Genomic DNA, 17651 nt, shown 5'->3' on the forward strand with positions numbered 1-17651 from the left:
TTATTTTATTTTTTGTTTTATTTATTATTATTATTATTATTTTATTTGTTTTATTATTTTTTTATTTCGATTTTTTTCTTATTATACCTTTTTGTTTTATTTTATTATTATTTTTTTATAATGTTGTAATTATTTAATAATCAAATAAATAAATAAATTTATTTATGTGTGTGTGTGTGTGTGTGTGTGTGTGTGTGTGTGTGTGTGTGTGTGTGTGTGTGTGTGTGTGTGTGTGTGTGTGTGTGTGTGTGTGTGTGTGTGTGTGTGTGTGTACATAACCATAACCCTAAGTTATTGAGGTCAATATTATTATCCAACTTCAAAATATTTATATTTTTTTCTACTGGCTAGTTAGACAGGCTTGAACTTGGTAGTTAGCCTAATTAAGCTCGGTAAGCCTTTAATTTGCACTTTTCGCTGAATACTAGTATACCAGTAATACTTGCTTAATACCTAGTCAAATTGTATGTACTGTCAAAATAGGATTTATTTGGTAATAGGAATTATTTTTAAAACTATTATGTTTAAAAATCTGTTGAGAGACCCTCTACTAGATATTCAAAATACAGTTCATTTAAATTGTTCAAAATAATTCACAAAGCTGTTTTTATTACATTTTTAATCAAATAAATGCAGATCGTTGTTTCAGAAATCTCAAGAATTTGGTGACACTTATAGTAGCTTTAATAAATGTGTAATAACTAGCTACTAACCCCGAACCCACCCTTAAAGCAAGCGATGTCAAACTCTCTCAGTTCATGGAACATTCCAGTTTCAACACATACCTTGTAGTATTCAAATAAGCCAGAATGACTCGATTATCTAAACTCAGCTGGGCTGTGGCCTTCCAGGAACTGAGTTTGAAACCACACTCCCTGTGATTGTTCACTCAAAATTGGTCATTTGCTCATTGTCAGGTGTAATCACCCTAGCCAGGTTTCCATCATAATGTGAAATAAATACTCTGGCCTTCAAAAACAAACAAACAAGCAAAAAAAGAAAATCAAGTTGTTTGAGTGGCTAACTGTATGGATATTTACATTAGATGTCGCCTACCATGCTGTTGCCTATTTGAAGGAATGCGTCAATAGAGTCGCCATTTTAGTACAGGGTAGCGCTCCTTTAAAATGAATGTGGGACCAAGGTGCAGTGGAGGACTGTGGCTTTTTCATTGTTTGCTGATTTTAGTCAACAAAACTAGCATAAGCCGAGAATTTAGTACAAGTTGGCGTTACTTTGCCTTACGGTGTATGCAGTAAGAGACTGTATTATCATCAATAACGTGACTTGTTTAGCACAAAAGTTTGTAACATACAAAAGAACTAAATCTTACCCATGAAATGTTCTGTCTTTGTGCTTTGTTTTGTTTGTTTGCTCATTACTACACCCGTACACAGCGCTAAAGTCCAGCATCTTCACCTTGGCTCGAGGGGATAAGAGATCTGGAACTGGGGGGTGCGCCGTTGCAAAACCACCCAAATTTTCACAACCCGCCTGTCATTTTTTTTACCCACACAATCGAATTCAAAACCGCCCACTCTGGTAACACTGTTTCCCATTATTTCCCTTATTATTCCCATTATAGTCCAAAAAGCAGCGTAAAATCTTCCATCACTCGTTTCAAATATTATTTTTTTAAATTATTTATTTATTTATTTATTTATTTATTTATTTATTTATTTATTTATTTATTTATTTATTTATTTATTAATTAATTAATTAATTTATTTATTTATTTATTATTATTAGTATTATTATTTAATTACTTTTTTATTATTTACCTATCTAGATTTTTTAGTTTTAGTATTTTAATTTAATTCTTTTAATTATTTTATTATTTTATTTCATATATATATATATATATATATATATATATATATATATATATATATATATATATATATATATATATATATATATATATATATATATAATTATTATTATTATTGTTATTTATTGTTTTGTTTTATTATTTAATTTATTTTAAATTTTTACATTTTTTATTATTATTATTATTATTATTATTATTAATTAATTTATTTTTATTTATTTATTTATTATTATTATTATTATTTATTTTACTTTATTTATTTTTGTTTTTTGTTTTTATTTTATATATTTTTTGCTTTCATTTTATTTTATATTTTTTTATTTTATTATTATTTTTATTATTTATTTATTATAATTATTATTTGATTACTTTTTATTATTTATATTAATGTTTTGCTTTATTATGTTTGTTTTTTGTTTTGTTTTATTTTATTTTTATTATTATTCTAATTATTATTATTATTTTAATATTATTTTTTGTTATTATTATTTGATTATTTTATTATTTATTTATTTAGATTTTTTGTAATTTTATTTTATTTTTTATATTATTATAATTAATCAAATTTATTAATTTATTTATTTGTGTGTGTGTGTGCGTGCGTGCGTGCATAGCCATAACCCCAAGTTATTTATTTATTTTATTTTCATTTTTTATTGTGTATTAAGACAGGGTGATAGAAATCTAGATACTTTAAAATGCTTTTATTGTTGAACACAAAGACATGTTTTTAAAATGTTTGTAATTATTTATATTTATTTATATATTTAGCTGACTTAAATAAGTGAAGTAAAACCATTGCATCACAATAAGTAAATTAACTAAATGCATGATTTTAAAAGTTAGGTTAAACTTAACAGTTCTAACAGTACTTACAATGGGGTTACTCACTTTTTAAAGTAATCTCAAATTGTCACTTTTAAGGCAACGGTTTTACTTGCTTTAAGTATATAATCACTTTTTACAGTGTACGGTAAAATTTAATGGCTACCAGTTTCCATAATTCTTTAAAACATTTGTGTTCTACAAAGGCAATAACTCCCAAACAGGTTTGGAAAAAGTAGAGTGTAAGTAAATGATAACATGATTAGTGTTTTAATCCTTTTCAACTACCTCTTTTTTAACTTTAATCCATATAATTGCTATGTTTTGTAGACCATTTTGATGGATGTAAACAAAAACAACAGTCCTACCGAATTTCCTGATTTACATTTTAACATTTCTAGAGCTTCTGAGAATCCAAAAAGAGCCACATATTAATAAATAATGTTATGATTGCTGTTTTAACATTAAGCTATGACTAAATTGCCTCTTGTTACAGTTAAGAAATAGTTTGATAACATGCAGGAAATGTTCATGGGCTGATGACATCACCACACTGAAATGGTCTATAGCACTTAAGTTCACATTAAGTTCACATACTGTAAAATAGGCCAAACAAATAAAAATCAGTGATTTATCAGTAGTGTATCAACTCAAATTCTTCGAATTAAGAGTACTGAGAGTGTACCCGCCTTAACCGTTATCGTTATGTCTTAGAGAACATACCAGATTTTCCTGTTATTAGATAACACCTTATGATGGCGAAACTCTGGGATGTGATTTATTAGCATGTGTCAGTGGAAGAAATAAAGCAAATTATATAAGTTATCTGTTATGACAAAATAAGTTATACACTGTAAAACCCAACAGTCAACGATCAAATTGAATAAGTGTAGTTAACTCGATTTACTAAAGGTTAATTATGCTCATGTGAAAAGAGTTTTGAACTCAGTGTTGAAGGTAATGAGTTAACTAAATACCTCATTGCTTCAACTTAAATGGAGTAAGTTCACAGTACTCATATAGATTAGTTTAACTCAAATGGTTTGTAACAATCTGTTTCCTCAAACGGTTTGAGTTGACCTAACTTATTGGGTTTTACAGTACTCAGTTGGTTTGAGTTCTCTTCATTTATTGGCTTTTAATGTGCTCAAATTGCTTCATTTACTCAAATGGATTAAGTTCACAATACTTATTAGGATTAGTTTTTGAACTTAAATGGTTTGTTGCAATCGGTTTGCTTAAATGGTTTGACTTACCTTAACTTTTGGGGTTTCACAGTGTATGTTAAGACATCTTTTAATAAATCACTTCTGCTTTGTTTTTATTTTGTGTAATGTGGTAGAATTCAGCATCTGCATTGCGTCATAAGTGATCGTTTTGGAGTCGTGACAACACAAGTCAGAACATGATGCTATTTAAACACACAGCTTTACCAGGCACATTACTGTTCATTTGCGCAGCTTTTATCAGGTTGGTTTGATCATAATTATAGAAATGAGCTTCTGCTTCCATGTTTGTAAATTCAGTCATCCGCAGAACTGTGATTGTGATCTTATTCTTATTTCCCCTTTTTAAAAGAGATATTCATTCATTCATTTTGCTTCGGCTTGAAATTTAGAGATCGCCACAGCGGAATGAACCGCCAACTATTCCAGCATATGTTTTACACAGAGGATGCACCTAGTGAATCCTCAGTGTAAAACATATGCTGGAATAGTTGGCGGTTCATTCCGCTGTGGCGATCTCTATGTGGCGAACTCAGTACTAAGAAACCACCCATAAACTCTCATATTCACAAACATACACCATGGCCAATTTAGTTTATTCAATTCACCAATACTACATGTCTTTGGACTGTGGGGGAAACCGGAGCATCTGGTGGAAAACACAGATAGAACATGCAAACTCCACACAGAAACGCCAACTGGCCCAGCCAAGACTCGAACCGGTGACCTTGCTGTGAGGTGACAGTGCTAACCACTGAGCCACCGTACCACCTACCTTTAAAACTAAAACTTTCTGTCATTATTTACTCATCCTTCACTTGTTTCAAACCTGTATGAGCTTCTTTCCTCTGATGAACGTGAAGGAAGATAAATTGAAGAGTTGATGGAATGATGAACGAAGAAAAAAAAACATCCATTGAAATCTATAGTATTTCTTTATTCCTACTATGGAGGTCAACGGGGTCACATTTTCTTGTGCGCACGACTTTATTTCCAATGAAGGCATGTAGCAAAATAGAGTTATAAAATTAGTGTTTTCCAGGCGCACGTAGTTGAAATCTCAACTTTTTAGAATGCCGCAAGTTCACTATGAGTCATATGACTAGAACTAACCAATCAGCTTCATACTTTAATAAAATATACACATTTCATTACACATTCATAACAATAGACTACCTGACAAAAGTCTTGTCGTCGATCCCAGTTTTAAGAGCAACAAAGAATAACTTAATTCTAGTTGATCATTTGGAAAAGTGGCAGAAGGTAGATTTTTCTGCTGAATCATTTATCAACTGTATCCCAATTACCACAAATACTGCAGAAGACCTGTATGGACCCAAGATTCTGACACAAATCAATCAAGTTTGGTGAGGGAATATCATGGTTTGGGGTTACATTCAGTATGGGGGCGTGCAAGAGATCTGCAGAGTGGATGGCAACATCACCAGCCTGAGATATCATGACATTTGTGCTGCCCGCATTACATTACAAACCACAGCAGAGGGCAAATTCTTCAGCAGGATAGCGCTCCTTCTCATAATTCAGCCTCCGCATCAAAGATCCTGAAAGCAAAGAAGGACAAGGTGCTCCAGGATTGGCCAGCCCAGTCACCAGACATGACCATTTTTGAGCATGTTTGGGGTTTGATGAAAGAGGCGGTATGGAATATGAATCCAAAGAATCTTAATAAGACTATTGTCAGGTAGTGTATATTAATTACCTCAGATAAGCACAGCGTCCAAACACTGTGGTGCTTTTTAATGTTCTCCATTAATAAAACTTGTTTCAGAGCTGCAGCAATGGTTGGTCATCCTCTTAGAGAATGGTTGATGGTTGACTAGCAATGACAGACGCCACAGGAGCCTGAGCACAAATTTGCGTTGAAATTAAAACTCGCTTTGAAAGCTTTTAAAAAGTTGAGATGTTTTGAAGTAGGTGTGCATGAAAAATGCTGTTTTATAACTCTTTTGCCATGCGCATCAATTGGAAGTAAACTTGTGCTTGCAAAAAACACAGTATGTGAACGGCTCTATTGACTTCCATAGTAGGAATAAAAAATACTATGGTCGTACACTAAATATAAAAGTCTGTGGCTGTTTTTTTTTTTTCAAGCCTCAAGATTTCCACATAGTTTTAGACACTATGCGGATGTGTGTATTTGTGTGTGTGTGTTCAACCATTGAAAGACATTCATAAAACTTGAGAACCATTTGAGAGTGAGTAAATGAGGAAATATTCATTGTCCTTTATAAATGTTGTCTGTTAGGTCTAAGAGGAGCCGGCGGGGTCCAGTGATCGAGGCGGACGGCATGTTGAAGATGTTTCACTGCCCGTATGAAGGCTGCAGTCAGGTGTATGTGGCCATCAGCAGTTTCCAGGTCAGCTCATGTTTACAATACACATCTGAGGAGAATCCCTGTGAGCACAAAGACACACACAAACAGCTGAAAATAGAAGCTGGAAAATGATGTCACGATTTAAAACCTGACCGGCCAGGTGCTTGGTCGGTTTCATTGTTCATCACAAAGCAGACACTCTTATTGTTTATTAAACCTTAGTAACAGGAACTAATATGTGCCTTGGGATGGGGCTGGTTAAGTATTGTAAGGGCTTGGATGTTAATCTGAAAATTATTTATTGGATGAGTTAAATTTTAGCGTATCTGAGTAAATGTGTTGATGATAAATGCATATGTATTTAAAAATGTAAGTCAGCTGTTTTTATTATTATTATTATTAAATTTACCCACAGAATTATTATTATAATTTTTATTCTTGTTTTTTATTGATTTTATATATATATATATATATATATATATATATATATATATATATATATATATATAAATGTGTGTGTGTGTGTGTGTGTGTGTGTGTGTGTGTATATATATATATTTTTATATTTATATGTATGTATGTATGTGTGTGTGTGTATATATATATATATATATGTATATATATATATATATATATATATATATATGTATATATATATATGTATATATATATATATATATATATATATATATATATATATATATATATATATATATATATATATATATATATATATATATATATATATATATATAAACGAATAAGAAAGTCTTATTCGTTTTATTTCGGCTAGAGTAAAAGCAGTTTTAATTTTTTAAAACCATTTTAAGGTCAATATTATTAGCCCCTTTTAGCTATATTTTTTCGCTAGTCTACAGATCCAACCATCATTATACAATAACCTGCTTGGTTAACCAAATGAATGTAGTTCAGCCTTTAAATGTCACTTTAGGGTGTATAGAAGTGTCTTGAAAAATGTCTAGTAAAATATTATTTACTGTCTTCATGGAAAAGATAAAATAAATCTTAATAAATTTATTAGTAAATGAGTTATTAACTATTATATCTCCATTCCACACATGTATACACATATAAATACATAAAATATGGAATTAACCTCGTCAAGAAAATAAATAAATAAATAAAATAAACCTCTAGATTTATGCAAATGTTAAATCATGGATAGTTATATTGTTGTTTTCTCAAAGATCTGTTTTTATAATTGAAGTGTGCGTGTCTTTTTTTATTTATTTTTTTTACATTTCTTTCTTCTATTATTGTGAACCATTTGTCTTTAGTTGGTGGGTCTTCTTTATACCATTTGCGGCTTATAATTTTTACTTGATGCCAATAATATCTTAAATAGATATCTATCCTCCTTTTCAAGTTTAATACATCACTATTTATTCTCCCTCAAACCTTTATTTGTTGAACACAAAGAACGATATATTGAACAATGTTGAAATACTGTAACCCATGACTTTCATACTAGGGAAAACAAAACAAACACTGTGGAAGTCAATGGTTACTGGTTTCAAACATTGATCAAAATGTCTTCTTTTGTTTTCAACTGTAAATAGAGACTCTTAGAGGGTTTAACAAGTGAAAGATGAGTAAATGATGACGGAATTGTCAGTTTTGGGCAAACCGGAAGGAAAAACAAACACTGAAGTAAATAGTTATCAGTTTCAAACATTCTTCAAAATATCCTCTTTTGTGTTCAACTGAAAAAAAAGAACTCTCAAAGGGTTGAACCAAGTGGAGGATGAGTAAATGATGACAGAATTTTCCGTTTGGGACAAACTGCCGCTTTAATGCTTTTGATGTTATAGTGGCCCTCACTAATATTGGCACTCTTGGTATTATATGAGCTTGTACTGTAAATAAGTCTGTGAATATAATATCTTTATTGTTTAATCTTTTGATATCAAGTTCAAATATAATTGGAAACAAACAATTGCTCATTTTTATCAAAAATCTACTATCTTTGTTAAATAAAGGTGTTCTACAAATATTGACAGGGCTTCATTTCAGTTCATTTGAGCAGAACTTCTATTTCCTTTATTATTTTATTTAGAAGTAATAGACAGAAGTGACTGGAAACTAAATTACACAACCATGACCTCATGTTTACAGGCAGTGTTGGGTGATATTGTTTACAAAGTAAGTATTTGCTGTAATACCTATTCACTGACAAAAAGGAAGGGATTACTTTTCAGTTTTAGATCATTTAATTCCAGTTCTACATGATAAGTTTATGTACTTTCCCCTTGAAATTGTATAATATTGTATAAATCAATATAAAAGTGTTTATTTATTCAAACATCAAATCAAAATGCATATTTTTAAGCACTTCATTAGGCCTTTAATAATGCAAGTAAAGGGACAGTTCATGTAAAAAAGAAATCTACAGTTCATTTACTCCTTATAGACCACTGATGATGTAGGGGACTTTTCTTCAGTAGAACATTAAAGACGATTTTAGCTGAATCTGCTTTTCTTGGTGATTCTTATAATGCAGGTCAATGGTTACCTATGTTTGAGATTAAATATAAACACATAAAAACAAGTTCAAATCAATAGCCATGACTGCTGATTATAAACCGAGGTCTTATGAAGCCAAACAATCAGTCTGTGCAAGGCAATTATTATTGTTTACAGTATTATTGGCTTTAATCACATGCACAAATGTAGTGAGCACGAGCTTCACACACTTTTTAAGAAAAAATATGTTAAGAAAATATGTGTGTTTAGGGATTTTCTTTTGAAGGAAATAATTAAATGATCTGCTTCTGCCTATAGGGTGAATGGTCATTTTAAAGTTGTTTTTCTTCTGTGTGTTGGACAGAATCATGTGAATCTGGTGCACAGGAAAGGCCGAACCAAAGTCTGTCCTCATCCAGGCTGTGGGAAGAAGTTTTATCTGTCCAACCATCTTCATCGACATATGATCATACACTCAGGTACATCCACAGTTAAATTAAGTTAAATGAAATTAAATTATGAATTAATTTAAATTATAAATTATATTAAGTTAAAAAAACAAAATTAAATGATGAATTAAAATAAAATTAATTAAATTATAAATTAAATTAAATGACATTACATTTTAAGTAAATTATATTAAATTTACTTAAATTAAACATTCAATTAAATTATAAATCAAATATTTTTTATTAAATTATAAAATTAACATCAATAAAATGTAAAATTAAATATTAAATTAACTTAAATTTAAATATTAAACAATATAAATTTACAATTTAAATTAAATTATAAATTAAATCTTAAATTAAATTATAAATTAAATTAAATGACATTACATTTTAAATAAAATATTAAATAAAATCTTAAATTAAATTATAAATTAAATTAAATGACATTACATTTTAAATAAAATGTTAAATAAAATCTTAAATTAAATTATAAATTAAAAATGTTTTAAATAAATTATTAAATTGACCTTAATTAAATATTCATATAAATTATTCTAAATTAAATTATAAATTAAGTTAAATAAAAAAAATTAATATAAACCTAAATATTAAATTAAATAAAAAATTATTTAAAAGAAATTACTATTTTTATTAAATGAACGTGTGGTTTTGTGATCTATTTTTTATTTATTTTTCTTTACCGTGTAAGTGTGTTTTCCTACTTTGGAACGATCATATTTTATTTTAAAAAATCATTATGTATGGCAAAGTTTATGTTAGCATGAGATATTTAGTAGTATCGCATTTTCAATTGAATAATTATGGCTTATAATATTGTATGTAATTAAGTATTTAATTGTAAGTTTCACATTTTATAATGTGTTTTTTTAAGTATTAAAAGTATTAAGTATTAAGTATTATTTAAGTGTTCTTATTTTAGTTTTTATTAATGGAAGCTGATTAAAGCTATAATCATAAATCATAATGAATACATTAATTAAACTAATATATTTAGGCTGGTTATAGACTGTAAAACTTGTTTTTAATTAACAATTTATTTTGCAATGATCGTTTGACTGAATTATGTCACAAAAATTACAAGTATAATAAGACAGAGTTATTATTTAAAAAATGTATAATATTTTATGTCTTATATTACTTTGTGTTTGTTTAATCAAGTAATCAAATTTAAAACTATTTAATTTTCTTTACTTTTAGTTTGGTTTATTATGGCTGACAACTGAAATGTTAAGCAGTATAGCTTTTCTTCCAGCTATTTAGTAGCCTTTTCAGTTTAATGATGGTTTATAGTCTTATACATTTTATAATGTGCTTTTTTCTGTCTAAACTGTTCTTATTATTGTTTTATTATTGGTAATAATTAAAATTAGCTAATTAAAATTATAATATGTGAAAAATTAAAACGTTAAGCAGGTTATTAAATGTGAAATTTACAATATACTGTGTAAATATTTCTTACCACTAGTATGATTAGTTATTTTAAATTATAATACTTATGATTACATAATCTAGTTTTCATTTGTTGCTTATTCTAAATATATGTATTCGAGTAATCAAAAACCATTTTTACGTTTGATGCAGGTGTGCGGGATTTTATATGTGAAACGTGTGGCAAGTCCTTCAAGCGTAAGAATCATTTAGAGGTGCACAGACGAACACACACCGGAGAGACACCATTACAGTGAGTTCAGTCAAACAACACACACACACGCACATATGCTGTTTTCTGTTATGCTATTTTAATAGTTCTAATTTTATTTTGGAGGTCTCCTACGATAGAATCCAAGGTCAAAACACTTCAGTTTTTCTCATTGTTCTCACAGTGTCTGAAATAGTTTGTTTAAGGATCTTATCTGTCTAAACCCCACCTTTTCTAGAGTCTGATTGGATGGATTGATGGCTCAGTGTGATTTGATTGGTTTCAAGCAGATGCTCATTACCATATCCGAATTTGCATACTATTCGAGTAGACTGTAAAAATTGCTGGCTTTCACACAATTGATTTATGTCTGGTCAACTTGAAGATTTTAAGTAAACCTTATTAGTTTTTACACAGTTAAGTTGATTGAACATAAAACAATTAAGCTGTCCCCTCAGAAATGTACATTGTGTTGTTTCAGATTATTTTAAATAAGTAGTTTAAACATCAACAAACGTCTTTTTTTACAGTGTGTAGTATCATCCGGGTCAAAAAAACAATTCAGTCCTCTATTAGCTATTTTGCTATCCACCTATTATTATGCACATTAAATATGCGCTGAAACTTACGAAATTATATGAAACACGCATTATATACACATTGAAGTACAAAATAACACAAACGCTTTACGCATTGAAATATACAAAATAACACTAATTATATACGCATTGAAATGGAAAAATAACACATACGTGATGACGTAACAAAATATATTAAATAACAAAAAATATTTACACATTGAAATATACTAAATAATGCTTATTATATATGCATAGAAACGGGAAAATACCATATTTACAGTGCGTCCGGAAAGTATATATAGCGCTTCAATTTTTCCACATTTTTTTGTGTTACAGCCTAATTCCAGAATCGATTCAATTCATTTATTTCCTCATAATTCTACACAAAATACCCCATAATGACAATGTGAAAAGAGAGTTTTTGAAATTGTTGCAAATTTTTTTTTAAAAAAGCTGCAAAATCACATGTACAGAAGTATTCACAGCAAATGCTCTAAAATGAGCTCAGGTACATTCTGTTTCCACTGATCATTCTTGAGATGTTTCAGCAGCTTAATTGGAGTTCACCTGTGGTCAATTCAGTTGATTGGACATGATTTGAAAATGAACACACCTGTTTATATAAGTGTCAAAGCACAAACTAAGCATGTAGACAAAGGAATTGTCTGTAGACCTCCGAGACAGGATTGTCTCGAGGCACAAGGCAGGGGAAGGTCACAGACAGATTTCTGGTGCTCTAAAAGTTCCAATGAGCACAGTGGCCTCCGTCATCCGTAAGTTGAAGATGTTTGGAACCACTAGGATTCTTCCTAGAGCTGGCCGGCCATCTAAGCTGAGTGATCGGGGGAGTAGGGCCCTAGTAAGGGAGGTGATCAATAACCCGATGATCACTCTGTCTGAGCTCCAGCGTTCTTCTGTGGAGAGAAGAGAACCTTACAGAAGGACAACCATCTGTGCAACAATCCACCAATCAGGCCTGTATGGTAGAGTGGCCAGACAGAAGCCAGTCCCCGCCTGGAATTTGCCGAAAGGCATCTGAAGGACTCTCGGACCATAAGAAACTAAATTCTCTGCTCTGATGAGACTAAAATTGAACTCTTTGGAGTGAATGCCAGGCGTTATGTTTGGGGAAAAAAACAGGCACCGCTCATCACCAGGCTAGTAATATCCCTTTAGTGAAGCATGGTGTTGGCAGCATCATGCTGTGGGGATGTTTTTCAGGAGCAGGAACTGGAAGACTAGTCGGATAGCGGGAAAGATGAATGCAGTAATGTACAGAGACATCCTGAATGAAAACCTGCTTCAGAGTGCTCTTGATCTCAGACTAGGGCGACAGTTCATCTTCCAGCAGGACAATGACCCAAAACACATGCCAAAATATCAATGGAGTGGCTTCACAGCAACTCAGTGAATGTCTTTGAGTGGCCCAGCCAGAGCCCAGACCTAAATCCTATTGAACATCTCTGGAGAGATCTGAAAATGGCTGTACACCGTCGCTTACCATCCAACCTGATAGAGCTTGAGAGGTACTGCAAAGAGGAATGGGCAAAAATTCCCAAAGACAGTTGTGCCAAGCTTGTGGCATCATATTCAAAAAGACTTGAGGCTGTAATTGCTGCCAAAGGTTCATCGACAAAGTATTGAGCAAAGGCTGCGAATACAGATGTACATCTGATTTTATAGCTTTTTTATTCTTAATAAATTTACATCAATTTCAAAAAACTCTTTTTTTTTTTTTCAAAAATTGCTTCTTTTTTTTTTAAATATCTGTACAGTGAAAGAATTTTTTTTACAATGTATAAATGATAATTTCCTGATGGAGAGAAGGTACTTAGAGGTGCTTAAATCAAAGAAAAAAATATAACAAAACACACAAACTGGATTAAACGAACATCTTAAATAAACTACTCTAACTAAAAAACAAAACATAAGCAAAACAGCACACTCTCCTGAGCCTAATGAAGTAATACAAAAGGGTAATACTTTATTTTGATGGTCCATTTGAGTTTTAGTAGACTGTAAAATTAGGAGCACTAACCCTAACCCCAACCTAACAGTCTAATTATTTCATGAGAATTAGTTGGCATGTAGATGCAATGTAACTTAAATTCAACAAATGGACCATCAAAATAAAGTGTGACCTACAAAAGAAAATCAGGCTGTTGTAAATGTATATCGCGCGACTCTACAACCTGTTTCTCAAGAGTATCAGTTAACTGGACGAGTTCACGAACAAACACATTGTAGTCTCACAATAGACAAGAGCATTCAACACAAATCGAAACAACCAAATTGCCTGCATGGTGGCGCAGTGGGTAGCACGTTCGCCCCACAGCAAGAAGGTCACTGGTTCGAGCCCTGGCTGGGTCAGTTGGCGTTGGAGTTTGCATGTTGCTTGGGTTTCCTCTGGGTACTCTGGTTTCCCCCACAGTCCAAGACATGCGCTATAGGTGAATTGGGTAGGCTAAATTGACCGTAATGTGTGTGTGTGTGTGAGAATGAGTGTGTATGGGTGTTTCCCAGTGATGGGTTGCAGCTAGAAGGGGATCCGCTGCGTAAAACATATGCTGATTAAGTTGGCAGTTCATTCCGCTGTGGCGACCCCGGATTAATAAAGGGACTTGGACAAAAAGAAAATGAACGAATGAATGAAACAACCAAATTTCTCTCAGACTAGTCCTCGTAAGAGAGACTGTCCTCACAGAGCCCCATTCAACACCAATGTAACAATAATAGGTACATTAGTGCAATAATAGGTAGATACAAAATCAGGATTGAAACATATCTAATACAGTCTCTCTCATATTTTACCAAAATTTTTGTTTTCCTGCTGGTGCTATTTTTTTTTAGCTGTGGTATATTCCAAACTAATAATGTCTGGTAAGTTTCCAAGTAAGATTAACTGGAGTAGATGGATCCTGTCATTGTTTCAGGATCTTTTGTTGTTGCAGCAGTTAGAACAAGGAACTGAATATAAATGTGTTTTTAATCCAAGTCCAAGTATAGTGTGTAAAAAAAAAAAAAAAAAAAAAAAAAATTGTAGGCCAAAAATATGAGACGGACTGCTTCACGGCAGAATTTTTACAGAGCCCTTAAAAGGATGTGGTGTTAAAAAAATAGGGGAGGGGAAAACCCTCGCAAAATCTGTTGAGTTTGACAAACACATCCTGCTCACTTTACATCTTGCAGTGGCTGAGTTAAGTTTACTATATGAAGAAGTTCATAGAGTTTGCATATAATATATTAAGAAAGTGATATTAATAAGATCCTAATTGGGAAACATTTTATTTAAAAATATTGGTAGATTCTGTGTGCGGGCAAACATGAACCCAGAGTATCATTGTAATGGAAGAATAATAATGTTTCTTATAAAATCAATTTCCTTCCTTATTTTACAGCAGATATTGTCCTCTCAAATGTTATTATATTATATTATAGTATAGTATAGTATAGGGGCGCCCGATCGGGCTACAGGGCGCCCGATTCTACGATTTAAAGATGTCGTGAAGAGAGACATTAAAAGCCCTCGACATAAACACACAGTCCTGGGAAGACCTTGCAGCAGACTGCCTGAAATGGAGGTGCACCCAGACCAAACAGCTCAAGTCAGGTCAAAAAAAACATGATGTTTTTTCCACCTATCGATGCGACTTCTGCAGCAAAGAATGCCTTTCCTGTATTGGTCTCTTCAGCCACCAACGACACTGTCTCAGACAGTCTGTCATGCCTCAAGATAAGAATTAGAATTTGTCATTCATGTTCAACTCTGACCGACAAAGGCCTACTGATTATATTATATTATATTATATTATATTATATTATATTATATTATATTATATTATATTATATTATATTATATTATATTATATTATATTATATTATACTTATATTATATTATATATTATATTATACTATACTATATTATAATATATTATATTATATTATATATTATATTATACTAATATTATACTTATATTATATTATATTATATTAAATTAAATTTTATTATATTATACTTATATTATATTATACTTATATTATATTATATTATATTATACAAAATTTCATTATATTGTATTATATTGTATTATATTATATTATATTATATTATATTATATTATATTATATTATATTATATTATATTATATTATATTATATTATATTATATTATATTATATTGCAAGTTTGAAAAATTCAGTATCTCCAAATATAACTTGAATAAAAAAACAGGATTAAATGAAATTTAGCTTCAGATAAATAATTAGCAGATAAAAAAACAGTGTAGCTTTTTGTTCCGCTGCATCATCACACTCTACAAACGCTTCCGGTGTGAATATTTTCCAGTCTGCACTGCAGCTTCATTAACGGTGTAGTTACACTGACACGCTGCTTACAAGCCACTCACGCTTTTGGTGTGAAACCAAACAGTATAGTGCAAAAAATGTCTACAACACAACCACTGCAAACCACGGCCATTGAAACCATTGGAGTCAATGAAGACTGTGCTCTTATTCAGAAAGGAGAATTAATGGATATTTTCAATAAGGATTATTAGAGATTTTTTTTAATGGAATTTCAAATGAAAAGATTTTATATAGCTGTGATTTTTTTTATTTTTTGTTCTTTTTTTTATATTTATTTAGTTTTGTTTAATAATGTTGCACGATCAACTGAAATTATATTTTATATTAATAACAACAATTATATATGTTATGTAATCAATCAGTGAAGGCTATAGTCTTGCTTTATGCAGATTTTGTTATTAACCTACGCGTGTTTGTGCTGGAGGTAAGACTTGAATTACTGATAAATTCAAGACTTTTGTCAGGAAGTGTATAGAAGCTGATGATTGAGTGGACTCTTGTAAATATGTGCAGATATGTATTATTCATGAAGGTATATGATTAATTATCTGTACAGTTGTGGGTGTACATTATATATATATATATATATATATATATATATATATATATATATATATATATATATATATATATATATATATATGCATATATATGCATATGTTTATTTATTATTATTTGTTGGCATGGAATGGGTTTGGCTAGTAGTTAAAAAAGCTTAGTAGTGTATTTTGATATCAATCATGATTATAGGAGAAGTGTTTTGTTTTTACCTGCAGATGTGAGATATGTGGGTATCAGTGTCGGCAGCGGGCATCGCTCAACTGGCACATGAGGAAACACACGTCTGAAGCGCACTTCAACTACACGTGTGAACACTGCGGCAAACGCTTCGAAAAACTCGACAGCGTCAAATTCCACAAACTCAAAAGCCATCCGGACAAACAGCCCTGCTGAATCAAGCTAAAGGAGGAATACGAGGTCACGCGTATGTGAAATGAACAGTGTTTCTTTTATGTGCACTTTTAAGTGCTTTTATGGTAAATCTTTTTCTTAGTAATCAAAATCTGAAACATTCTTGATGAATAATTGAATAGAGGATGTGCAAAAGAGACATTGATTAAAAGATCAACAGTGTTTTTGTCTTTTAACTATCCTTTTTTATTCCTGTGCTGGACACAGAAGAACAAAACTGTAATTTTGCTGAAACTGTTTGAACAAACATTCATTTTCTATTTGTAATCCAATATCTGAATCATTAAATCCAAATCAGGGTGATCATAATTAACCTAAGCCTGTTCTTTGAAGGTCATACTGCTTCATAAAAGTTTTTATTTTACATGTCAACATGAAAGTGTTTTGTAAGCATGATGTATTCCAGTCAAGTCATTGTGTTCAGCTACAATTAAGAATTTTGCTTACACTTTACAATAAGGTTTCATTAGATCATTACTATACTGAACAAACAATAAACCATAACATACACTCACCGGCCACTTTATTAGGTACACCTTACTAGTACCGGGTTGGACCACCTTTTGGCCTTCAGACCTGCCTTAATCCTTCGTGGCATAGATTCAACAAGGTACTGGAAATATCCCTCAGAGATTTTGCTCCATATTGACATGACAGCATCACGCAGTTGCTGCAGATTTGTCGGCTGCACATCCATGATGCGAATCTCCCATTCCACCACATCCCAAAGGTGCTCTATTGGATTGAGAACTGGTGACTGTGGAGGCCATTTGAGTACAGTGAACTCACTGTCATGTTCATGAAACCAATTTGAGATCATTTGGGCTTTATGACATGGTGTGTTATCCTGCTTGAAATGCTTTTCTCATTTAATATTCTGTTTCTCTAGGAACTGCGTCACAATACGGAAAAAAAAAATG

General features: G+C 31.2%; 1 protein-coding gene across 3 annotated transcripts in view; it reads left to right on the top strand.

Moving 5' to 3' along the window:
• The window catches only part of znf653 (zinc finger protein 653), a 32597-nt gene extending 15553 nt beyond the window's left edge, over positions 1-17044 (top strand). The window contains exons 7-10 of one of the 3 annotated variants that reach the window (XR_015480500.1): positions 6149-6260; positions 9067-9181; positions 10757-11801; positions 13059-14406. Coding sequence is in view for 1 of the 3 variants with exons in the window: in XM_087244085.1 (XP_087100211.1) it covers positions 6149-6260; positions 9067-9181; positions 10757-10856; positions 16536-16713 (505 nt within the window). In the remaining 2 variants the exon portion in view is untranslated. Of the gene's footprint in view, positions 1-6148; positions 6261-9066; positions 9182-10756; positions 11802-13058; positions 14407-16535 lie in introns of those variants that run through there. The other 2 variants (XR_015480501.1, XM_087244085.1) reach the window with 2 other exon arrangements.
• The last annotated feature ends 607 nt before the right edge of the window (positions 17045-17651 follow it).

Source organism: Danio rerio, chromosome 3, assembly GCF_052040795.2.
Source record: "Danio rerio strain M-AB ecotype USA chromosome 3, GRCz13ab, whole genome shotgun sequence".
Taxonomy (NCBI): Eukaryota; Metazoa; Chordata; class Actinopteri; order Cypriniformes; family Danionidae; genus Danio; species Danio rerio.